This window comes from Eleutherodactylus coqui, chromosome 3 (genome assembly GCF_035609145.1).
Source record: "Eleutherodactylus coqui strain aEleCoq1 chromosome 3, aEleCoq1.hap1, whole genome shotgun sequence".
NCBI classification, from domain to species: domain Eukaryota; kingdom Metazoa; phylum Chordata; class Amphibia; order Anura; family Eleutherodactylidae; genus Eleutherodactylus; species Eleutherodactylus coqui.
In genome coordinates this window covers 89,015,350-89,041,528 of record NC_089839.1, presented here as the reverse complement: position 1 = coordinate 89,041,528, position 26,179 = coordinate 89,015,350, and the positions used below count along the sequence as shown (strand labels likewise).

At 42.3% G+C, this 26,179-nt stretch overlaps 1 protein-coding gene across 3 annotated transcripts in view; it reads right to left on the bottom strand.

Moving 5' to 3' along the window:
• The window catches only part of DHX57 (DExH-box helicase 57), a 67,874-nt gene that overhangs the window by 36,139 nt on the left and 5,556 nt on the right, over nucleotides 1–26,179 (bottom strand). For all 3 annotated transcript variants that reach the window (XM_066595861.1, XM_066595860.1, XM_066595859.1), the window contains 14 exons: nucleotides 25,997–26,149; nucleotides 23,174–23,395; nucleotides 22,087–22,895; nucleotides 20,719–20,927; nucleotides 17,884–18,005; nucleotides 15,625–15,820; nucleotides 14,373–14,497; nucleotides 14,101–14,234; nucleotides 12,748–12,802; nucleotides 11,571–11,788; nucleotides 10,226–10,342; nucleotides 4,489–4,585; nucleotides 4,229–4,402; nucleotides 2,356–2,556 (listed from right to left, as the gene is read on the bottom strand). In XM_066595861.1, the coding sequence (XP_066451958.1) occupies nucleotides 2,356–2,556; nucleotides 4,229–4,402; nucleotides 4,489–4,585; nucleotides 10,226–10,342; nucleotides 11,571–11,788; nucleotides 12,748–12,802; nucleotides 14,101–14,234; nucleotides 14,373–14,497; nucleotides 15,625–15,820; nucleotides 17,884–18,005; nucleotides 20,719–20,927; nucleotides 22,087–22,895; nucleotides 23,174–23,395; nucleotides 25,997–26,149 (2,832 nt within the window). The remainder of the gene's footprint in view (nucleotides 1–2,355; nucleotides 2,557–4,228; nucleotides 4,403–4,488; nucleotides 4,586–10,225; nucleotides 10,343–11,570; nucleotides 11,789–12,747; nucleotides 12,803–14,100; nucleotides 14,235–14,372; nucleotides 14,498–15,624; nucleotides 15,821–17,883; nucleotides 18,006–20,718; nucleotides 20,928–22,086; nucleotides 22,896–23,173; nucleotides 23,396–25,996; nucleotides 26,150–26,179) is intronic.

The window sequence follows — 26,179 nt, the reverse complement described above, 5'->3', positions numbered from 1 at the left end:
GGGAGAACACAGACAATACAACAATTACATGTGATAAGCAATCAGTTTGAAACAAATGGGGTGGGGTGATATAGGAGGTAAAAGGGGGAGGGGAGGGGGAAAGATGAGGCATGGGGGAACACTGGCAGTACGGGAATTACAAGTTGAAATCAGTTATTAGGAAGCAAATAGGGTGGGGGCAGTAAGGTGGTATGTGGGTAGAGGTCGTATGCGATAGGCAGGGTGGAAGGTGTGGGGAGCCTTAGGGAGGGGTAGGGGGACTGGGTCACCTATTCTGTACATTTGAGGGGAAAAAAAAATTGTACAAGTGCAGATACACTATAAGTAGGGCTCAGGTAGGTTTCTGGCCATAGGTTACAGAATCTCATAGTCACAGGAAATTTTTATACATTAATCTGTTAGGTGGACAGGATTTAAAAAAATAAATAAATTATGATATAACCTGAGCCATTACACAGAAAATACAGGCAGTTGCGAGTCAAATACCTCCCCTTCCCCAAAAAGGAGAAAAAAAAGAAAACATGGGACAGAAAAGAATGAATGCGTTGAGACGTTCAATTAAATTATATTTTGTTATATAAGCATGCGGCTGCTTAACATAGCAACATAGTATGTTAGGCTGAAGGGAGACAATGGCCATCTAGTTCAGCTTAAGTAATCAAGTAAGCCTAACAAATGGATCTCTGTTCAGGGGACGACAACTCACTAATATGTTTAGTGAAAAACATAAGGTCAGTTCCAATCTGTTAGTTGATGAAGTTAAACTGCCACATACTGTACCTCCACATTACAGAAATGCCTGCTAAATCAAATATAAGACATCTGCATTCCATTTGCCAAAATGAGAGCCAAATTTGGGATACAGTGAAAAACAACTTAGTTCCTGAAGCAGGAAACCCCAAACTATTCAGAATAATTAATCTAAGGTGACCAGATGTCCCAAACTAGGCGGGACAGTACCGCTTTGGGACCCTGTGTCCCGCCATCCCCAGGGTCTCAAGCGGGACAGCCATTTGTCCCACTTTCAGGATGTGATCTCACCATTATAGGGATAATCAGCCAGGGTAGTCACTCAGTGGCGCTGCGGCTGGATGCACACACTGATGGCAGTGTGTGCATTCAGGATCTTCCTCCCCTCCTCCTCTGACCTCTCCTCCTTGAATCCGCAGGAGGAGAGCAGAACAGAGGAGGCGCTGCTGCGGGTGCAGACACTTCTGCTCACAGAGCTGAGAAGACGAAGAGGAGGAGGTAAGTATATTGGTCTCAGGGGGGCTACTCTATATCAGCCCCAGTAGTAATAGTATTACTACTGGGGCCACTGTGAGGGTCACTATTAATACTGAGGCCACTATGAGGGACATTATTACTACAGGGGCTACTCTGTATGTGGCAGCATAACTCAAGCTGACTTAGGGTATGTTTACATGTGGCGGAATGTCCGCAGCGGAAATTTCTGCGGCAAATTTCGCATCCAAAAACCATTTTACCTGAAAACCGGCGGCATACCGGGCAGCTGATTTCATACTGTCAGAGCTCCCCAGCTTTCAGTTCCCAGTACCGCTGGTTGGACAGGTGAGGCCACTACAGGCCGCTGGAAACCACAAGCCAGGGAGAGCAGAGAGTGTGAAGCCTTTAGAAGTAGTGAGAGGAGCACCATATAGTATAAAATTGACTGTGTATGCGCGGCTAATTTCCAATCAAAATCCACACCAATAGTATGGATTTTGACTTTTTTGGATGCGGAAATACTGCAGAATTTGCTCCCTGTCTTTTTTTGAAACAGCCCTGTACTTTTTAGAATGCCGGAGGTAAAAAGCATACACCGTGATAAGCCCTGCCCCCTAGCCACACCCCTCTGTCCCTCTGACCCTGCATACAGCTCACAGGTCCGCGCTGAACGCGTTTCGGCTACAATAGCCTTTGTCAACAGCTATGAGATACACCTGGATAAATCTAGTCACTTTGATTAGCGTTCTCCTGTCTGATTTAGAGAAGGGGGGGGAGCAAAACGAAAAGGAAACCCTCTGTATGATAAACGTTTATCACCATGTTGACATCAAAATTGCAGGCTCCCTTTCAGATTTTGCCATGGGAAAAACAGCACGACATATAGAGCCATTTTCCTGCCAAAATAACGGACATTGTGGCGAAACCTGACAGACCGCATCTGCACGTGGAGTAAGCCCGATCCGATACTGCGTTGGGGTAGAAGTGTACACAGCCTATGAATGCCATCTTTCAGAGGAAAACTACAAGTAAATCATCTGCTAAAGTGTATTTGATAGAAAATTAAAGAATACAAATACAGAACTAATAGAGAAAAATAAAATTAGATCAGCTGACCACTAGCAATACCTCAAACAGAGCTGCTCCAGTGGGATTCGATGGATCTCTGGTGGCTGCTGCTCCAAAAGCTGATGCTCATAGTGGTGACTGGTTAAGAGGTGAAAGCAAACTCCAGAGGCTACACGACCAGCCCTTCCTTTCCTTTGTATGGCATTGGCACGCGACACCCAAGTGTCTTCCAGACTCTCCATGCTCTTACTTGGGTCATACCTTAATAGCAGCAATGGTAACATTTTCATATTCGTTAAGGTTTCTTAAATAAGAAAATGTATTCTTTTACATCTCCTACATTACACTGCTTTTATAGGCCCTCAGCTAAGAGGTTAGGGTCCATGAACATATTTAACCTATGTGTACAGAACCTGTATGGCAGCACAAAAGGTACCTACCATTTCACATTATATGTGCCACGCTAAGGTACCTCTGAAAGACAGTCTACCCTCTCTAATACTTCCATTATACATCATGAATTGGATAAAGCTACAGATTTATTCTTAAGTATGCCACATAAATCTGTATAGAATTAGAGGTCTGCGTTACTAGATTGATATAATGGTTGTATGCATGAGATTACCAGCTCCAGCAGATGTTAGGGTTGCTGCTATGGATATGTTAGATATGATCTAGTTCAACATTGCGCAAGACAAAAATCAAGCATATTTAACCGCTTTGCGACCGCCAGCGATAAGGGGAGGCACCACAACGCTGGAGGGGCGTGTTGAAAGTTTGGACAGCATGACTCGGGGCTCAGGTGGCTTGCCTCTGTGACTTGAGGTGGGCCAATCTGCATATACCACGGGAGTTATTAAAAGTGAGTTTTTGCAAAAACAGAATACATGCTTGTTCTAAAAACATTTGTTCCCGGGCAACGGGCAAAAGAAATATGACCCCCCCTCGAATGCAACAAAAAATCTAACCCTGAATCAATAAAAGAAAACAGCAAGAAGATAAGCAACACGAAGACCAAAGAAGAAAACAAATATACGTTACATGAACTGTTATTATTGTTTACGACACAACACTGTGTTCATTCAGAGACAGTTTACCCAAAGAACAGAACGTTGAGAGAGAGATCTTAGGGGGGATGGGGGAGGGAGGGGGGTGAGGGGAAGGGGGTGGGTGAGAGGGGGAGGGGGAGGGAGGGAGGGGAAACCAAAGATTTGTTAAAAAAAATGTTTTAAAATATGCAAAAGGTGAAAAAGTTTAATAAAAAATACTTTAATTAAAAAAAAACAAAAACATTTGTGCAACCTTTGTGTAATATGCCAGGGAGCGCTACGGGGCCAGTTTAAAATGCATAATGCTGGTGACAGAATCGCTTTAAAGCACATAAATGGTTGGTCTTGAAGGAGTTAATGTACATTATCTCTTACTTGCAGTATGCAACACAGGTTGTGGATTGGCAGTCCCTGATGAGCCCCTTAAAAACTTAGGGGTGAAACACGTAGGATAAAAGGAGGTAAGTTTATAATTCATATAAATCGGTGTCATGGGTATTATTTTGAAAAGATCATCTGGATTTTTTGAACAATATCTGGGTCATAGAACGTACTGGTTGCATAACGACCAACTGTTGTGTTTTGGCCTTATATCCACTAGATAGATCAGAGCTAGTTTTTCCTGACCATGAATGTTGAATACCTCCATTTTTCCACCCTTCTTTTATTAAGGAAAAGGTAGGACAAGATAGGTTAAGTTCCTGTGTGGGCTCACCCTTTTCAGGGCAGTTACTCCGCTTTCTCATCTTTAGACTAGTGTTTGGGTCTGCTCAGAGTGCAATTAGCGTTTTTTAGATAATCATTAATAAAAAGGTTATAATTAAATGCTAAAGACAGTACACTTTTCTATGAACCCTTGCAGTATACATGTAAAATTTCCATACCTTTTTTCCCTCATCTTGCCTGAGTCAATAACATATACAACGTCATCAATAGTGATAGAGGTTTCAGCAATGTTGGTGGCTATAATTATCTTTGTAACCCCTTGTGGTGGTTTTATAAAGACAGCCTGTTGTTCCTCACTGGATAAGGAGGAGTGTAGAGGGTAAATGACACACCTGTCAGAGGGAACAGACAACAATCATCACAATGTTATATCTGGTTGTTAAAACCATATATAGCAAATACGCAATGAAAAGTATACCTCTTACTACGTCTATTACTAAACAAGGCGTTTGATTGCAACTGTTCATATAGTGCTTTGATTTCTGCAAGACCGGGGAGAAATACTAAAACAGCACCTGAGGAAAAGAGAAAGGTTATGCTGGTAACTTTTAAATGCTGAGCATTGGGATACAAAATGTAGATATTATTAATCTGTATTTATAAAGCGCCAACATATTCCGCAAGGCTTACAAAATAAGGGAGAACACATACAAGAAACAAAAGATAAAAAAAACACGGTTACATGTAGTTAACAGTGGATGGAAACAGTAGGGGTGAGGGTCCTGCTCCAATGAGCTTACATTCAATGGGGTGATACAAAAAGTAAAGGGGCTGGAGATGTGCACAATATGGTGAGGTGGAGAGTGAGGGATGCTATACTCATAGACAATGGTCAGACATAAGCCGTGTAGGAATTGAATCGGTATGACTGCAGGGGGCAGTTGATTACGGCTAGCAGGGATTGCAAGCAGTAGGACAGAGCATGTTATCAGGTGGAGTAAAGAGGGGTTTGGTTTAAGAGATGTGGTTTGCCTCCCTGAAGATGTGCGTAATTAGAGCACGCCTGAAGTTTTGTGTGTCAGGGATTGCCTGGATAGTTTTGATAGAGGACTGGTGCTGCTCTGGAGAAGTCTTGGGAGGCGGGAATGAGAGGTTCGAATGAAAAGGGGCACTTAATCGGATTTCATTAGCTGAGCTGAGGGTGCCGACTGGGGGGTGGATCGAGATGAGGGAGGCAATGTAGGGGGGTGTGGTGCTGTGGAGAGCTTTATGGATGAAGGTAATGAGTTTGAATTGAATTCTATATTTGATGGGCAGCCAGTGCAGTGACTGGTACAGGGCAGAGGCATCTGAGTAGCAGATGGAAGATGTGCCTGGCTGCCACATTCAGGATGGATTGGAGAAGGGAGAGTCTGGTGGGGTGGGGGGAAAGAGACCGATCAGCAACAAGTTGCAATAAATCGAGAGTGGATGAGGGCAACAGTGAGCGTTTTTAGCGTGTCCATGGTGAGAAAAGGGCGGATTCCTGCAGTGTTTTTGAGGTGCAGGTGACATGCTCGGGCCAGAGATTGGATGTAGGGGGTAACCCCAAGATAGTGGGCATGCTGTCTGGGAGCTATGGTGGGGCCACACACTGAGATGGAGATATCAGGATGAGGTAGGTTAGTAGAGGGCAGAAACACCAGTAGGTCACTTTTTGAGCGGTTCAGTTTTAGGAAGAGAGAGGACATAGTGTTAGAGACAGCCGGTGGCATTCTGGAGGAATGTTGCTGTGATGTCGCAGGAGGAGGTGTATAACTGGGTGTCATCAGCATAAAGATGGTACTGAAAACCAAACCTTCTGATGGTTTGTATAATAGGGGCTGTGTAGATTAAGAAGAGGAGGGGGCCGAGGAGCCAGCCCTGGGGGACCCCAATAGCAAGGGGAAGAGAAGGGAAGGTAGAGCCAGCAAAGGAAGTGCTGAAGGAGCGGTCAGGAGGTAGGAGGAGAACCAGGAGAGAGCAGTATCCTTTAGTCCAATGGAGCGAAGCATACTGAGGAGGAGTTTGTGGTCAACAGTGTCAAATGCTGCAGAGAGGTCGATGAGAATCAGTAGGGAGTAGTCACCCCTTGATTTGGCCGTCAGGTGGTCGTTTGACACTTTAGTCAGGGTGGTTTCTGTCGAGTGTAGAGGGCGAAAGCCGGACTGTAGGCGGTCAAGAAGAGAGTGTTCTAACAAAATAACTTATAAGGTGGGAGTAAACCAAGCGTTCTAATAGTTTGGAGATGAAGGGAGGTTGGAGATGGGTCGATAGTTGGCAGTGTCGGTCGAGTCAAGAGTCTGTTTCTTTAGCAGTGGGGATATGATAGGTTGTTTGAATGAGGAGGGGAAGATGCCAGGAGGTCAGAGAGAGGTTAAATATAGTGGCAAGATGGAAGATAACCACCGGGCAGAGGAACTGTAGAAGGTGTGAGGGAAGAGGGTCGCTAGTGCAGGTGGTGGGGCGAGCAGAGGAAAGCAGTCTGGAGACTTCTTCCTGTCGTTAGTAAAAGCACAGAGAATGAACAGGAGCTAGATGCAGTACTGATGAGACTAGGGTCGGGGCTAGTCTGGGATTGGGAGGTCCTTTCCTGCCAGATGTAATTGATTTTCTTTTTGAAATAAGTAGCCAGCTCTTCAGCACTGGGATCTGTCACTGGGGGCTGCAGTTTAGGGCTGAGAAGGGAGTGAAAAGTGTCAAAGAGTCGTTTAGGGTTGTGGGATAGTGAGGAGATGAGAGAGATGAAGTAGACTTGTTTGGCATGGTGGAGGGCTAAGTTGTAGGTTCTGAGCATGAATTTGAAGTGGAGAAAGTCTGCGGACGTTTGCAACTTTCTCCACAGCTGTTCTGTATATCTAGAGCACCTCCAGATGAAGCGCGTTTGTGGTGTGAGCCAGGGTTGCCGAGGTCTGCATCGGATGGCCTGGGTCACGGGGAGAAGGGGGTTGCCACTTCATCCAAAGCATGTTTGAGAGTGGTGTTGTAATGTGCGGCAGCCAGGTTGGGACAGGAGAGGAGAGAGATAGGGGACAGAGAAGACTGTAAAGACTCAGCAAAGTTCTGGGTGTGTGCGGCCTGAAGGTTCCTGTACTTACGGTAGGTAGGTGGGTCTGGGGAGATGCTAGGGAGCTTGACAGAGAAAGAGAGGAGGATATGGTCTGAGAGCAGGAGAGGGGAGTTAGTCAAGTGGGAAGCAGAGCAGAGACGGAGGAAGACCAGATCAAGAGTATTGCCATCCGTGTGAGTGGGAGAGGCTGTCAGTCTATAAAAACCGTGGGAGGAGGTGAGTGATAGAAGCTGAGAGGCAGATGGGGTCATTGGTGGGAATGTCAAAGTCGCCCAAGATGAGAGTTGGGATTTTGCAGGATAGGAAGTGGAGGAGCCAGGAGGCAAATTGATCCAGAAACAGGCAGGGAGGACCTGGAGGGGAAGCGGGGTGGGGGTGGCGGTAGATAACTGCTACCCGCATGGACAGTGGACGGAAAAGTCGCAGTGTATGTACCTCAAACCATGGGAAAGGAAGTGAAGGTATGAAGGGGGGGGGGGGGGGGGGTTACATTTCAGGGAGAGAAGAGCACCTACTCCTTCACCACACCTGTTTTCCAGTCTTGGGCTGAGGGAGAACTGCAGTCTGTTATAAGACAATGCAGTAGGGGAGGCCGTGTCAGACTGCTGTATCCATATTTATGTGAGATCTAGCAGATTTAGTAGTGATAAATCCTGGAAGGTGGGGAGTCTATTGCATGCTGACTGGCAGTTCCAGAGCGCACAATTAAAGGAGTCAGCGGAAGGTATGCATGGGCTAGTAGTTGGACTTGAAGGGTGTCTAAGTGAGGCAGGTAGAAGTAAGAATATAATAAAAGCATATAAAAACTTATATCTGAGCAGAAGTTGTCTAGGTACATTTGAAACAGACTGGAACTTTCAGGCTGATTCCTACATTCATTCAGTGGCTTGATCTATACGATACAATGACAATACTGATATTGCTGACATATTGCATTATAAAAGGACACTAGTATTAAAGAGACTAACATTGGTGGCAGTGGAGGGATGAACTAGCCATTTAAAAAAATATATATATACTCACCTCCCTGCTGCACTTTTGTCTTCTATTTGCAAGCGCTGCAGCAGTCATGTGGGTTGTTAATCCATGTTACCACTGCAGCCAATAGAAGCAACAACAGGGACGTTTTCGGTGACGTCCTGTAAACCTACCGGGGTCTTCTACATTAGAGGTCCACGTGACAAGTTTATGGAATGTAACCGGGCCTTTTGATGGGTGGACGTTACCTGTCAGATGCTGCGGTGATGGAGTGCCAAAATGGCGCTTCAGCGCCACGGAGTGTATGGCATTTTTAGATAGTTTTGGGTATGGCAATCCCAAACTACATAAAAAGAATTTTAAATGAATATGTACATCATATTTATGGTGGCTCCTTGTAATACTTCATCATGGTAACAATTTAAAGGAGTTTTATGTAAAAACAACTTATTTATTGCATAATGAAAACCATCTAATTAGAGATGAGCGAGTATACTCGCTAAGGGCAATTGCTAGAGAGAGCATTGTCCTTAGCGAGTACCTGCCCGCTTGAGAGGAAAGGTTCGGGTGCCGGCGGCGGGCAGGGAGCTGCGGGGGAGAGCGGGGAGGAACGGAGGGGGGAGATCCCCGCTACCCCCTGCTGACTGCCGCTACTCACCGCTCCCATGTGCCGGCATCCGAATCTTTCCTCTCGAGCGGGCAGTTACTCGCTCATCTCTACATCTAATATCTTTTGGGCTTTCATTTCTCACAATTTTCAAGGTCTGTGCTTGAATAGAAATATTAATTCAAAGGTGGAAAACATACTCCGTTTTAACTTTCTGGGATGTTGCCGAGATCCTAAAACCACTAGGAATGAATAAACAAAGTATAGCAGAAAATTGCATAACTTTTTTAACCTGTAAATTGAATGAGCTTTATTTACATGCAACCAATTCCTTAACAAAAACATATGCGGAAATGGGGTGCGGCTTTCAAGTTATACCAAGTGAGACTGCTTCAGGATTGCATTCCCTGCATTCAGTAGCCAGCACTATAATGCCCAAGAAGCGTGCACTTCGTCAGTAGTTTGGTGAACAATGGTGGGTAATTTCATACAGTTTTTGTTTTTTTTAAAACACCACTAATTTTCATGCAATTGTTTGGCTCAAACACTGCGCAAAAATTGCATCTTTTCTTAAGAGTATGGGGATTAGGATATTGCTTCTGCACTCCAAAGAGGCCTGATTTTTGCCCCCCCCCCCCTTTTTTTTTCTCAATAAACCTCATATGCTCTTTCCTCAACATAGAGTCAGCAAAAATGCTAGTATAGATCCCCTGTCTAGACTACAGCAACAAACTGATCTATAGCCTCCCATCCAATACTCTTGCACCCCTCCATTCCACACTAAAAGGGGTTATCCAGGCAGTGTCCGATGAGATACCCAGGGACCGGAGGGAAGCGCTGTTCTAAACCCGGAGTAGTGGCCGGCGCTCATAATTGCAGGTGAAGCTTTAATTGAAATCAATGGGCACTGCACTTGTAAATGAATGGTCCCATTCATTTTAATGTGTATTCTGGCAGGCGCTGCCTGAATAACCCCTTTAACTCAGCTGCCTGGTTAATCTGCTTCATTCCTCCACTGCCTGTCTTCCTCAAAATATTAGAAATGGTATACAGGGCGATCCACAACCTATCACCTCCATACAAATCTGCTCTAAATCTCCCAGTACCTCTCCATACATATTCTTCAGTCCTCTCAAGACCCTCTTTTTTATTTTCTTCTAGCCTGTTCCTTACATCATCGTCTCCCACGTTCTCTCCTGAGCATCATACATACTCGAACTTGGCACTTCAAACAGAGTCTCCTCACCTTTCAAAACTGCAAAAGCAACTGGAAAGCCTACAATATCCATGTTGCCACTGCAATACTATCTGAGCAGACTCTATCCTCTCCTACAGCTTTTTTGCTTTGTGGATTGTAAGCCCTCATGGTCAGAGTCATTCACATTTACTGTACTTGTAGTTTTTACGGTCTCATGTAACGTACTTCTACCTTTTCATCTGTACAGCACCCTAGAATGAGTGGCACTTTAAAATAAAGAACAAAATAACTTTGGAGAAAAACAGCAACGCAGAATTAGCTTTTCATTTTGCCAATTTACTAACCTGGTGGATAAGAGTGGCCTCCACCGACTATCCATTCCAACAGGGCTTCTATTAAATCCAAGTTTATTTTATCCAAGTCCATAGCAGAGAGAGTTTTAATAACGGATTTACTAACACCTACGATTATTAGAAAGACAAAAATATACATATCAGACATCTCTACAGCGACTGTTACATTAGCCTTCAGCATTAAAGCAACAACTAATAAGGACACGCTTGTTAAAACAGTATTATACGGTTTTACTGTCACTGTGGAACTCTGCAAACTCCGGTTTCACTACAGACCACCCTGCTGTAGCTTCTGGCATCTAGATTTGACCTTCTTGAGTGTTAATATATAATAACTAAAATGTAATATATGGGATACCCGCTAGAAGTCTTAAATCAGATCACCAAGGAGTTCTGTGATCATATTGCAACAGGCTCAATGCATTTATGTAGGTTACAGAACTTTGAGGTGACTTCTACTATTCGGTATCATTTATATAAAGGGCACATTATACCTTATAATACAGCTAATAACTGCTGCAAAACCACTTTTTAAAGGGTACGGGAGAAGTTGATCTACTCTATTGATATGCAATGCCTTCATCCTGTAAGAAAACCAAAATCAAACAACTCCACCCTTAGCGTTATATAGTCTCATGTAATAATATTTATATAGTGCGAACATATTCCGTAGCACTTAATTACGAGGCGAATGCTGTCTTGCCCCTCTAACCAGTGACTGATGGAAGGTTTGTATCTGCATGTGTACATGGCAGTCCATCTGCCACTGGTTAAAGCAACGAGGGAGCATCCTCCTCATACGTATAGCAGTCTCATAACTATAAATCCACAGCATGTTTTATTAGGGGATAATAGCCAAATACCACAATATCTTTTGTGCCGGATTAGAAATGAATTCCCTACTTGTATCATATGGTACATAAATGGGCACTATTTTCACACGTCTGCTCATCCAACAGCCTAGGAGTGCATAATCCTTCTTGTAATATACTTGCATTCTAAAAATTTTTAGGTTTGCAATCCACTGCCTGTTAGGCATGTGGTTTCTCCAGTAATAGGGCCACTGCTAGTTAATAAATGCAGCAAAATAGCAGGCATTCAGAGACTTCCTTGCAGCCGATTGGAGCAGGCTTTGCAAGGCAGCATGAGAAGTGTGGGAGAGGAAGTCCCAGACAGTGTAGTACTGACAGCATGGCTGGCTTAGGACATGACCCCCACCTGTAAGTAAACTGCCCATAGTACGGCTAAAGAAAAACAGAAAAATCTATGTGGAAATCTGAATATGAGCGCTCATATTGGGTGCAAACAGCAGGTACACTTTAAGTGTGTTACTAACCACTATAACGAACTGAGAGTTCCTTAAAACTCAGCTGCTGATCTGGCATGCTGTCCTTCACCATCCTGGCATCTTGTAGCTTCAGGCTTGAGGTAATATCTTGCTCTAATTCTTCAAGAAGGTCTCCATAACTCTTCCCCTTTTTTCCTTTTGAAGAATCCTGTACATAGGAATACTTTGAAGAGCGATGGTAGGGGCTTCCATCTTCTAACACATACCTGCCAGCAGACAAAAGGTGGTATAAAGTGCATGCTGAAATTTCAGAACTATCAATTTTCTTATTGTGTAGAACAGATTTAGAATTTATTATTATGGGGCTTAACTTTACACACAAAGAAAAGTTGCGCTATTCCATAATGGAAGAATCCTGCATTGAAGATTGACATGTTTCTTAGGCATAGCAAAAAACATAGTGGTACATTAATAAAAACCAATGCAGCTCTCATTTGGAAACAAAGCCCCCATGTAGTGTAGTAGCTATAGGCAACTATTCCATTTTTGCTAGTTTTCTGTACGGGTGGAATCACACATGCAGTTTTTGTGGCAATTGTTTTGAGCCAAAGCCAAGATTAGATTAAAAAAAAAAAAAAAAAAGGAAATGTATAAAGGGAACGACTGATACTTCTTTTTGGATCCACTACTGTGATTGGCACCAAAAACTGCATGTGTGATTTGAGGCCAAATTTCTCCACTCCCTCATTCTCCCTCTGCCACATCCATGTGTGATTTAAAGAGATTGTAACCCCAGTCCAGAAGGAGGAATCTTACTTGTGTAGTTGGAATAACACAGTTTTTAACAACATGCAAGATACTTAGCTTACTCTTTTAAATATAACCCTTATCAAAGTCTTCGACAGCAAGCTAAGGCCAGCGTCACATCTGTGCTAGAACCTCAGTTTGGAGGTTTTGTCGTAGATCTGGCTGCATGCAGGACTTTCCTCCAGTTAAATGCCAGGCAGCAGAGCAGAAACCGAACGGACCCCATTAGATAATCACTGGAGTCTTTTCACTATTCAGTTTCGTCATAAGACGGATCCGTTCGCCCAGGGGATTCCCATTCCTGCTTTCCAGATGGAGCAGGAAAATGGAACCCCCCAATGCAGATGTGAAAGCAGCCTTAAAAGGTCATCATAACGATGTTTATCAAAACAGGTCTTTATTAAATTGTAGACTTCACCTTGTTTTGCTAATGGCATCTTCCAGGAAAAACTGGTCCACCGGGTAAGTACGACCTGAGATATAAAATGTTCAGTCACATCATATAAAAAAATATAGACGATATCCTACGTCTAGCAAATCTAGACTTAACCAAATAGTTGTTTTCAATATCATCAAAACGAGTTTATTTGGGCTTTTAACAACCTTTCAAATTTTTGGCAGCAAAATGTGTTTTTTTTTGTGATGTCAAAAACCTGACCGTTAGGTCTTATTTACATGGGCTACAAAATCACATGACTTTGTAGCGCTAGTAAAACGCATGTATGTGAAGCCCGTGGTTTCCAATGTGTTCTTTCAGGCTACAAAACATCATGTGAATGTGCCCATTGGAAACCATGAGCTTCACATACATGTGACTTTGTAGCCCGTGTGAATAAGGCCTTATAGCCAACAATACACGGTTTCATTGTCGCCCAAGACAAGGTCAGCAATAACCTCATAAAATTCAGTGCTTTTTGAGTAGTTTGACCTGAAATTGACAGAATTGTGGTGCACTACACGGATTTATAAGTAAAAGGAATTATTCTCCCTGTGAGGCTTCAGAGTCTTCTTTGTTCAGCGGTTTCATTTGCGATGTTAGACTATTTTCTGCCTGTGTCAGACGAACGTAATTGTGCGAGCAATATGCTGTAAATAGAATCCATTGATTTCAATGGGTTTGTTCACATAAGTGTGCTTTTGCACACAAAAATAACACATATTGAACTAGCTTAATTGCCTATTTTAATGAATAGGAGATTGGTTGTGTGTTTTTTGAATGCCCAAGAAGCACAATAAAACGCGCACATGTGCATGCAAATAGGCAATGCCCATTGTACAAGTATGTGGCACAAAGACACACATAAATGTGCTTATGCCGATGTGACACCGAGCCCTTATTGCAGCGGTTATTATTGTTATTTATTGTACTTCTCTTACTTTTGCTATCTTATTATGAAGTTAAACTGGATAAGATAACTCTTGTAAACATGTAAATCTTTTTGCTTCCGACATTTTAAACAGCTTTTAAACATCAGAACATTTGAAATGGAGTTTCCCACTGGAGGAAGAGTAGACAAAGTATTCCACGCTCACTCATCTGAGCCAGCACCCTGTAATATGGCTAGAGGGGAAAATGTGGTCACCCATAGCTATATCAACAGCAGGGGAGTGCTTTCAGCAATCTGCATCAGTAGCTTCAGTTATTAGTTAGCGCTGTTTATGCCTTTACTATTGTATGCAATAGCTTTCCTCAGTCTTACTTGTATGATCACGCGGCTTTCTGACTAGTTTTCACTTGTTGGTTATAATGATTAGAATGACAATCTCTTACCAGGTATATGTATAACTGGACACCCAGAGAAGTACTGTGAAAAGAGCTCAGCATTAACTGTTGCACTCATGAGCAGGATTTTAAGGTCTGGTCTCTGGATCATAACATCTTTCAGAACCAGAAGTAGAAAGTCACTGGATGCAAAAAATAAATAAATAAATAAATAAATACATAGAAACAGGTCATCAGTGGTTCATAAACAAGTAAAGCACATTTTATGGAACATACAAAGGGAAACGTGTTTGTTATTACTGCTACTGGGGACCCGTTACCTTTCCTCCGTTCTCTCATGGACTTCATCCACAATAACATGAGTGACACCCTGCAAAGTGCTGTCACCTTCAAGCCGCCTCAACAGGACACCCGTCGTGCAATATAGAAGCCTGGTGGCAGACGACTGCAAACAGAAGGATATAAAGTTTGTAAAGGCACTTTTAGACAAGCCGATTTATCGTTTGAATGAGCGAGCGACGTCACCTCTGGATCGTTGGATCTCGTGCAGGCGGTGTAGACAGCAGATACATCATTGGCTCATTCAAACAAGAATCGTTCAGTCGTTCGCGTTTGCTGTTTAAAGGGGTTGTCTCGCGGCAAGCATCAAAATTTTACATTCCCCCATTCCCCTTGTCACCCCCCTGGCATAAAATAGCAATTTAAAGCGGTTTTTAAACCGCTTGCTACTCACCGATCCGACGAAATATGGAGTTATAAAAATCTTCTCCCTAAGATGGCCGCCGGTCCTTTCCCAGGGATGCACTGCGGTTTTCTCCCATGGTGCACCGCGGGTCTTCTCCCATGGTGCACCATGGGCTCTGTGCGTTCCATTGCCGATTCCAGCCTCCTGATTGGCTGGAATCGGCACACGTGACAGGGCGGAGCTACGATGACGACGCGGTGACCAGCTCTCCGGCACGAGCAGCCCCATTCACCAGGCAGAAGACCGCACAGCGCAAGCGCGTCTAAAAATGCCAGAAGACATCAGAATTAGACGGATCCATGGCGACGGGGACGCCAGCAACGGAGCAGGTAAGTGAATAACTTCTGTATGGCTCATAATTAATGCACGATGTACATTACAAAGTGCATTAATATGGCCATACAGAAGTGTATAACCCCACTTGCTGCCGCGGGACAACCCCTTTAAGTGACTGACAAGGACTGAACGATCGCTGTATAAACCGAACGATAATTGAACGAGTTAATGATGATTTTTATGCCTGCAGAAAATGAACGATGAGCGAACAGCCAAGGATCACACTAGGGAACAATTTTTAATGAAATTTTTGTTCACTTCAGTTTTTCAGACGATTTAGACTAAAGTACGTTCACCAAAGTAGCAGATTTGTAGCAGACTATTGTTTTGCTGGCAACTATTACCATAAATTCAGCTGACCAGACACAGTGCAGTAACATAATAAAGGCAGGTTATTGATACAGTATATGGATTTCACATCATCTAGGAGCATTGTCTAGCTGGAGTGACCTCTGTTCATGGTCTTATGAGTTATAAGCAACTCTACTGACCTTAACACTTTCCAATCTAATCTGATAGCCCACAGAGATCCCAACTCTCTCAGCTCTCTCCTGAGCCACACGTTCAGCAACTGAAATGGCAGATATCCTCCGCGGCTGTGTACATACGATATTGGAAACAAGGCTGGTGGGTCCTTGTAAAGAGGCATCCAGTATAAATTGTGGAATCTGAGTGGTCTTACCGCATCTAGAGAGAAAGCAGTAATAAGAATAATGAGTGATATACTGTTGGGTAATTAAAAAAATATGGTTTCTTTAAAGCCCCATTTACACACAAAGATGACCGCTCAAAATCTGTTCAAAAGATAAGGAGAATGACAGTTTTGAGCAATTATTTTGCATAAAGTACTAATGGGCACTAATGCCCATTAGTACTTTATCAGCTTCATTTGTGTGCAAATGAGCCTCCAGGAGCTGTTCCAGAACTCAGCAGGAGGCCAGAGATCTGCAATTAGCTCCATTATTCTGGCAAGGGCAGCTTAGAGAAAGCAATGCAATCTCTAGCTCCTGTGGAGATAACGGCCTGAGGTCTGTTTTCTCTTAACATTGTATTCTCTATGCAGCACTTACCTCTTGCTCCCAGCGTGCGGTCTGAACGACGGTTTTAAAACTCAACTAAAAATCATTGTTCAAACGAAAAGTCCACGATAGTAACATTTACACACAACGATTATCGCTCAAAAGCCATCATTTTAATGAATTTTGAGCAATAATCGTTGCGTGTAAAAGTGCCTCAAGAGGTTGTCCCATGTAAATAAATCATTGTGTTGTTAGTTGTTCACAACCCTCAGCGACCCTAAAGGCGAGCTCCCCCCATGTTTTTCAGTTTTGCACTGCTTCTTTCAGTTGTGTGATATCCATGCCAGTATCAACTCTGACCGTATCAGCCATCATGTCCTTTTGCGGCCAGGTCTTTTGCCACTGATCTGTCCAAGCATTATAGATTTTTCTAGCGACTCTGCTCGCGTTACAAGGCCAAAATACATGAGCGTGAGCCAGGCCATCTTGCTCTCCAGTGATATATCGGGTCTTATACGATTCAGGACTTCTGTTACTCTCGCCGTCCAGCATACGCAGCAGCTTTCACCAGCTCCACAGCTCAAACGCATCAATCCTCCTATTTTATGGATCTGTAATAAATCATTACTCATCCATAAAATAGGTGACAAGCGGTCCAACATTGTTATGGGAGTGTCAAAAGTAGTTGAGTACAAGCACTTGGTCATCTCTGGCACTCCCATAAAAATGAATGGAGTGGTAGTAGGCACAGGTGACCACCGCATCTTACATATGGAGACGACTGGAACCACACATTCTCGTGATTGTTGGGTGTCCAAGAGGTCAGGACCCCACTGATCAGACACTTATGACCTATACCGTTCGATAAGTTCTAAAAGGAATTGTCCCACGAAAATAACTTAGAGTTTTGTCTGCTGAAGGCAGTAGTTACCATCACCATAACATTACTAGTGCACAGATATGATCCAATCTAGGAATCAAATATATGATTAACATCGCTGTAATTGGTTGTAAAAATGCAGACCATTCCATCATTCCTGTACACCTTTACATTTAGCACTAGTCTAGTCTGCATTTTAACCCACTATATCCATTTAAAATTTCACTCCTTTTATTCTCAAAGTTAGGCGTTCTTTGCCCATCGTTTAAAGGTTTCCCTTCTTTTTGAAGCACCTAGCTAAAAAAGAAAAAAAAAAACATTTAATCAAAAACTGCATGTGAGAATGCAGATTTAGAGCCTTCAAAACAGCTCAGCACCTCATGAGCACACAGACGATTCCCAATTATACTCAATACATCTGTACTTGCTTTCACATTGAATGAAGCATGTCACACAGGTTACAGTATATGCTGATAATCCATTTAATGGGCTGGTCTGATCTGAACAACTGCTTCAGATTATGGCCTGATGAAGAGCTGATAATTTGAGGGTTGGTCTGGAAACGCACTGTTGTAGTGCTGTCGAAAATGTACTACCCAAAACAGGCTAACATTTTGAGGCTAAAGGCCCCTTTACACCCAAAGATGATTGCTCAAAAGATGGCAACACAACGTGAAGTTCCTGCTATCAGCTCTTATGCTGAACAATGGATTTTACGCTGAACATAAAGGCCCTTAAAATAGGAAATTAAAATGAAAGGACTGGCTGAATGTATTGTGTGCAAGTGTTTTTAACGAATGACGCACCGCTCTCCTGCTCTCACTGAAAGGTCTGAGTTCTTTTTTGCTTACCCGGTCATCCCACATACAACCAGAACTTGATGCTTTGCCAGGCTTTTCAGTATAGCATCTTCTTCCTGCCATGCGGGCAGCTTCATCCTCTCCTGCAGCATAGACTGGTAACTTCTGGAAGCCTAAGAACAGAACTCAAGTTAATGCCATTCTTCCCCAATGATTTATCCTTAAGAGTTTGTATTAAGAAGTTGTACAGTTAGATCTACTTTATTCCAACTCACATAAGGGTTGTTTCCTAGCTTTCCGTTCAGTCGTTCTCATTCACTTGGGGCTCAGTCACACGACTGTTTGCACGGGAATTTGCGCATGCAAAAGCTGCGTGTTCTAAACACAGAGAATAGAACCCATTGATTTTAAGGAGTTCGTTCTCATAAGTGCATTTTGGCACTTTTGCTGCATTGCGAAGCAAAAGTGCCATAGAAGGTCTATGGTGGGTGCGAAAATATGCAAGGGGAAGGGTGCGACACTGAGCAAAATGCAACAAAAAGACAGCTGGATCTTATTAAGCCTAAATAGCCAATAAATTCCATGGAAATGGTGCGTCGTGTGCTCTGGTGTTGTGTGCACAAACAAAATTAGAGTAATATGCGCAGACACGCGCGCAGCACACCGATTGTGGTCCTTTTCAAGCCTTGTTCATGCGGCAAGCCTTTTTGTGCAAATGCTCGTATGTTACCACGCTTATAACAGTGAATGTGAACGAATGACTGAACAATTCCTCCAGTGTACGATGTATCAGTCTGTATAAACACACTTCCCGAGCGCACTCCAACATAGTTCGCTCATTCAAACGACAAATCGGCAGGTCTAAAACAGACCTAATGAATGAAAATGACTGAACGGTCGGTATTTAAACTAAACAATAAGTGAATGAGCCAACAATGATTTTTGTGCCTGCATAAAATGAACTACAAGCGAACAATGTATCGTTGGCTGCGTTTACCCTGAAAGATTGTTCATTTTTACTCGTTTGAACGGTAATCGTTCCATGTAAAAGGGTTTGACTACCAGAGATTTGCTTATTCAGAGGCAAGGAGAGATAGGACAGGACCAACCAATGAGAGCTGTAATCACAGGTGCAAAAGGAAAAAACTGAATATAAATTTCCATAGGTCAAGGACTTCAACCCGTTAAAGACTAGAAATTTATCAAAATTAATAAAACCCAAAATAATAAAACCAAAAGCCTAGCAGCATCTCCAGCATGAAGGTAGGCTGGAGGCATATGCTTTTATTATTTTGGGTTCTCTTACCTACATATTTCTCCATGTTAACTAGCATCAGCTAGCATTTATTTGAATATTGGCTGCTACTATACTCGCATCTCTGCAGTTTATTCTGCAATATTACCAAATACTGAATATACGAAGGGGGTCTTTTTTGGCATTTAGCCCGATATCACCGGCAGACATTGCTGGGCTTATCTAAACCCACATGGTGATATATGCAACTTTAATGCAAGTACTGACCCACCTGAGAACCACCTTTCCTAGCAGGACAGGATATTACCCTCATTTTGTCCTAGACCATTTCTGGGACTCTGGTGCCTTAGTTTTCACTAGGCATTAGACTCTAGTTTATTACTAGGCACTGTCCTCACCTTTGAGGTACACTCTTAGGCTTATTAGGACATTAACCATGTTTGTCATTACATTATTTTTCTACAGTTCATTCGCTAATTAGGCTCCTTAAAAGTCGTGTCTACGACAGAAACGCGTCGAGCCATAGCATAACCGCCTTCGTTGAACCGCACGATTGTGCTGAGCAATCATCCAGAAGTCAAACCATATTGGGCCTATAGTGACCCCAGAGCCCTAGTTCTGGTCTCACTCTCACGCACCAAATGGGATATTAGACCTCTTAGTACAAACTTTTTTTGGGTCCTATCCCTACACTTATATTTAGCCTATTGGTCCTCACTTCTGTCCCTCAGTGGACAGGCCTACTTGTCTAAAGTGACGGGCAGACAGGCATTACCTTAGTGGTCAGGGAACAATACCTCTTGGTCGTTTCCCCCAATTTTTGTTACGGACCGCTACTTCTCTCTTTAGTATCTTTTGTTCTAATTTCCTCTACGAACTGGTATTCTGTCTCTTACATACTAAGACATAACCAATTATTGTTCAGGAATTACACGCAGCGCCTGTCTGTGTTGACCATTATTTGTGTTGTCTGTGCATAAAGCCGCTATTTTCTAGTTTTTAATATTTCTTTATTAAAGGTTACATTTTAAGGAGTTTTGTCAGTGATAGTGGTTAAAATCTCTTTACTCCCCTGCACCTGTGATTTTTAGTTCTATTTATTGTACCATTTAATGTATAAAAACTATTAGGACATGCTCCTTCACATACAATCGAATAGTATCTCATGGAGGCAACTATACAGGGACACATGGGATGTCTGTGAGTCTAGAATACCCACATGTAGAGACACGGGTGTGTCGCTGTAGAGTTTGTTCTCACAACTTTGCTATGTACATAAACAATTTGAAGGCCAAAAGTTCTCAAAATTCTATGTATCTAATTAAAATAGGACGACAGCTTACAGACCTTTTCCATGCAACTAATTATTAAATGGGGTGGTCTCATTGAGACATATACCCTACTAGTAGCTTCATCTGCCAAAACCAGCTGTTTATGGGGTGTCAGCAGCCATACCTGCAGCAATCCTCTGACGGCTACAGCAGACCCCATCTGACAGGGATCCACCGCTGAGCCTGGACATGTGCAACACAAGCAGCCATTTACCTGGCTATACATTTCCGCTGCCGGATGCATTATATAGTCATTCCCAGCTTACCCCAGTGGCTGAGTGTGGAATAGGAACACTTTACCTGTTTTGCCTTGAAGTGTTTACGGATCTTGGCATTTTCTATAATTAAAGCTTTGGTGTTTGAGTATTTTTTGGCCTGTTTTTTCTTGAGATTGACATAACTTTCATTTTCTACCACCACAGCCTCTGATTCCAAGTCATCCAGTTCATCATCTTCAGTCTGGGTAAGTTTATTCATTTCTTCCTTCACAATATTCACCTCCTTTTTTCCTAGAAACAGAATTATGGCAGGTATATTGGTACAGGGATAATAATGTCACAGGTAATACAACAGTCACCTCAATGAATAGGATTCTTACCATTAAAAAGGATTCATGATATTATGTGGATATTTTGTGTGGAGATGACTTCAACCCCCTAAGAACCACACCCTTTTATTTGATTTTTGTTTTTTCCTCCCCACTTTAAAAATGTATAACTCTTTCATTGATTAATGTAGCTTGTTTTGTGCGGGACGAGTAGTATTTTTTGAACGGCACTGTGTGAATCTACCATATTATGTACTTCTAGGTGGAATGGGGGGGGGGGGGGGGTTCTACGGTGTATAAACTGCAGCAAAAATGAAATAACTTTATTCTATGGGTCGGCATGATTACTAGGATACCAAATTTCTATTAGTACAGCAAAAAAGAAAAAAAATGAATGTCCTTGGAAAAAAAAACAATTATTTTCTGCTGCCGTCTTATGACAGCCATAACTTTTAAATTTTTCCGTTGACAGTTGTGCGAGAACTTATTTTTTGTGGGACGTCCTGTAGTTACTATTTGTGCCATTATGGAGTACAAACAACTTTTTAAATCCCGTTTTATTCCAGTTTTTCTTGGAGACTGGATGACTAAAAAAAAACAAAACACAATTCTGGTGCCCTTTTATTTTCCTGACAATGTTCACCATCAGGGGTGAATAATGTGTTACTTTGATAGGTTGGATATTTATGGACGCAGCGATACCAAATTGTTTTTTGTTTCTTAATTTGTATTCTTTTATTACAAATATGGCAAAAGGGGTGTTTTTTAAAGTTTGATTACCTTTTATTTTTTTAATAGTTAATAAAACTTACTTAAGCCGATTTCTAAATTTTTTTAGTCCCCTAAGGTGACCCTGATCCCCCTCCATACATACCCCAAACGCACAGTCGTTACGGAGTGAAAAGGCTGGGTTTACACTGTGTTATACTGTAGTATCTGCCCAGCTTTTCCCTTTTGGGGTTACGTCTGAATTACAGAAAACAGTATTTAGAAGGAACCCTGGATGGAAACATAGGCTTTGGCTCCATTCGACATGATTTCGGTTTCTGTCTATTTCTGTTTGTCCAAATCATTTTTGCAGGCACAGCTCTCCTTAACAAACAGTATCATCATTTCCATACCTTCCAGAGCACGGGTTGGTTTTTCAGAAGTCATTGCTTTATTAACAATTATGGGGGGTTGCTTGGTTTCAGACATTGGTCGTATGAAAGGAGGAGGGATACTATATCGATGATGTGTGTTGGCAAGTAACTGTAGAATATCATCTTCATCCTCCAAGCAGCTTACAAGGGAATAGACAACTGGTTCACCAGTTTGAGCAATTGTCAATGCTTTTTCATACAAGTACTCCGCCATGTGTAGACGACAGCCCATTGGAAGGTTCTCATTGAGTGAATGAAACGCTATTAGTGGTGCTTGATAAGGGTATTTATTATCCTTTGTGAAACGAATTTCAAGTTCATATAGATAGCTGCTGTCATTAGCACTTAGGTGAGATTCATCCTTTACATTCCGATGTGGAGATTCATGCCTAAATCTACATTTAGATCCAAACCGGCAATTTTCTCCTTTCAAGAAAAACCTGCAGATATTATTAGGGGTTGGATTCCCTAAATCTTTGGCACGGTCTTTATTTCGGGGTTTCTGAAGCCTTTCTGTTAGGTAACCCAGTTCAAGTCCCACAGTCCATACTCTGCTTGGGATCCTCTCAATGAACTTCTCCCCGCATATCGAGCTCAGGACAAAAGCTTCTTCTTGACGCATGGCCAAGATGTCATTCATGCTTATGTTTTCAGCAGTCCTTGGTACTTTTGTCTGGATACCAAAAGCTTCTGAAAAACACTGCTGCAACAAATATTCAAGGGACGATCCAACATCTCCATCATGGGTCCTTAAGGCAGTCATACATCTTTCTCGGTCAAAACCGTAACTATGGGACGAAAACAAAATTTGATGTAAAAAAAATAATAAATTAATTTAAAAAAAAAAAAAGTACATATTATCAACTAATATTAATAAAACCAAATAGATGAGAATATCTTAGTGATGGGTATAAATAAGCTGCAAATTTTTATTTTGTACTAGTTCATACAAACTTCCCAAATTGCATGAATTCTCTAAACTAAGCAAGGCGGTTTACACATGGGAGAGATTCATTTCTGAAGGCGCTCCTCAGGGGATGCCTGTAGTACACAGTGATGGACCTACCGAGATAGTTTCCCAACAGCAAAAGGTGATATGACTGCCTCAGGTAACATCTTGACAGGAGCTTCTGGGGAAAGCTTCCCAGCTACATCCATTGCTTCTTGTGGGGAGGACCAGAAATCAAAGCCTGAATCGGCTTCACAGTATTCACCATTGTTGTCCTCATCTTCTTCATCTTGAGAGCTGCTATATTCATAATCTTCTTCAAAATCCGACCCACCATCACTGTAAATTATAGTACATTTATTGTTTTATTATCATTCATATAATCTAGATTGCAACTTATCTATTACACCAACATTTTTTTTCTGGAATTTTCTTTAAAATGATACTAAAGAAGATTACTTTATAACTTGGCACAATCCCTTTAAAATGTATCAGCTATCCACAGGAAAAGGGATAACTTTATGATTACTGGGGGTACAACCACTGGGCTCTCCTGAAAGTCCCTGCATGAATGGAACAAACATTGTTCATTTCAATGCAAATGCTGCAAATTGCCAGGTGTTCTTGGGATCAGAGTGGATCCCTGTGCTCAAAACCCACTGATCATAAAGTTCCCTTACGTTCCACAGCAGCACAGCCATGGGGTAATTCTGCCCCAGTGCACAATTTGGACAGATGGACTTTTTAAATGAATTAATTAAATAATTTACTCACCTGACCCTATAAAAAGGACATCTATCCCATCCCACCCAGTGTTTTTTTCTGTGTGGACTAGGAGACAGAATTTGTTAAACTAGTTGCAAACTTCTACATTTTTTTTAATACTATGATGGAGTTCCTAGAAGGATGCTGCATTAAATCTATACTGGGTTCTCGGCAGGTTAGACTGCTGCTATTTTGTGTTTAGCTTATTTGCATTGATGCACCTTTATTTTTCTTTTCTAGTCAGTCTATCCTAGCTTCCTTCAGGACGCCATACGAACACGGAGGTGTCCTTAGTTTCAGCATTTTGATCAGTAAGTATTATCCTTAAAAAAAAATCAGAGTTGCATAAGGAGGAATCCTCTTGTTTTGTGCAACTTTATTCTTAAAGATACACCTCAGCTAAGTTCTCTTAGGTGACTGTGCTGTAGGTGAAGCTGGGGAGATTCCTTTATCAGGAAGACAATCCCTTGGCAGTTCAGGCTGCCTATATATTCACCACAGTTTCTTTGATATCAAGGATATTGATGAATTTCAGCCAAGACCAGACCACAGTAATAGCCATTATACCGTTCTGGCCAAGGAGGTCATGGTTCACCCAGATCATATATACGCAGTATTTACCAGCGTAAATATGCCGATTCAATGCATTCATTTAGCTGGCCCGGCGTATTTACGCGGGTAAATAGCTGCGTACATCCGCTCATGTGAAGGCAGCCTGAGTCAAAGACATTATTGGAAGCTCCTCCCAGTGCAGAACCTAGTGTCTTAAAATACTCAACTCTGCCAAAAGCCTGTAGAGATTCTACCTGACAGCGTGAAGGTTGACCATCCTCTCTTATAATCCAGAGATCGTAAGTGAAGACCTTGTCACAGTCCATGCCTCAATCCACCAGCACTTATAAGCTTTACAAGAAAGGTTTCAGGCTTCTGGAACCACAACTCAAGATGTTTGGACAAGGAGTGCTCCCGGTTTCTGAAAGCCCATCACTCCCTCAAATGGTTGAGTCAGTCCACATTTCAGCCTCGCTGGATCCTGTAGACTACTAATGCATCCCAACTCAACTTGGGTGCCCATCTAGACAAATTTTCAGTACAAGGCAGGAGCAGAAAAGAGAAAATGGTCTGACAGAACAAGACCTACCATCCTCAGACGTATAGGTAAGTGAATCTTAACCCTAGAGTCCTGAGCGAGAAGGAGCCTTAAAGAGTCCACAAGAATAAGGACTACAGTCCTCAGGCCTATAGCAAACTGGGCCTTAGCAAAAAGTATCATAAAAGGGTCTGCGAAATGAAATCTACCATTCTCAGACCAGTGACAAAAGAAGCTACTGCCAAAGTTCCTTCATTGGGAAACTGTAATCTGGTAACTCCCTTACAGTGCTCTTTCTGAACCTTCCTCGGAGGAGGAATGCTATCTTTATTCCTAGAGCTGTCCTATTGTCCCAAGATCTAGTTAGCTATAGAGATCAAGAAGGTTGAGAATTTATTAATTCTTCTTTGGGGAGAAATAAGGCTTAAAAGCCACCTTACCTAACCTGAGTAGATGAAGCAAAGGGACCTTTAGTCTGCTTTATTTATTCCAGAACTTTGAACCACATAATTTTCTTTGAACCCACACTACTAGAGCAGGATCAACCTTTTGGGCTAAGTAGAGTGCAATCCGTCTCAAATCAGATTTGCTGTGCAGCTTGGAGTTTACTGTATATATTTATCAACCATTAATAGGTTGAAATTTCGGGTCTTGGAAGAGATGGCTCTTGGGTGATCAATTTCAAGTTCCACTATGCATGAAGGCCCTACCTATAGGGTGATTACTTGGTTGTGCTGCTGTGAGACGTAAAGGAAGCGTGGATAACGATCAATAATCTGTCTTCTCTTACTGCTAACAGCAGCACAAGCTTCCCAGCCGAATTATATACTATTACTTTAGAATAAACACGGGGTGGGAGGGGCTAGACATCCTTCTTATAGGGTCAGGGAGTACTAGTTAATTGTTGGATTTAATTCGTTAAAAATTCCATCTTTTATAATTTTATACAGAGGTGGATTTAACCACTTGCTGTTAGGGCTAAGGAAAAATCAGATCATCAATCATAATCAATGCTTATCCCCTATCCTTTGGATAGGTAATAACTTCATGACTTGGTGCAATCCCCTAATGCTATATTTACTTACTCAGCGACAGCATCTAGTTCTGGCTCCTGAAGATCACGCAGAAGAGCCTTTACTCGTTCTTGGTTTTCAGTGGTCATGTGTAAAGTCTGAAGAGGAGTGGTGTGGGTGCTGCCGCCACGTCCTCGCGGGCCAGGTCTGTGACCACGACTGAATCTAGAAATAGAGATAGTCATACAAGATGTG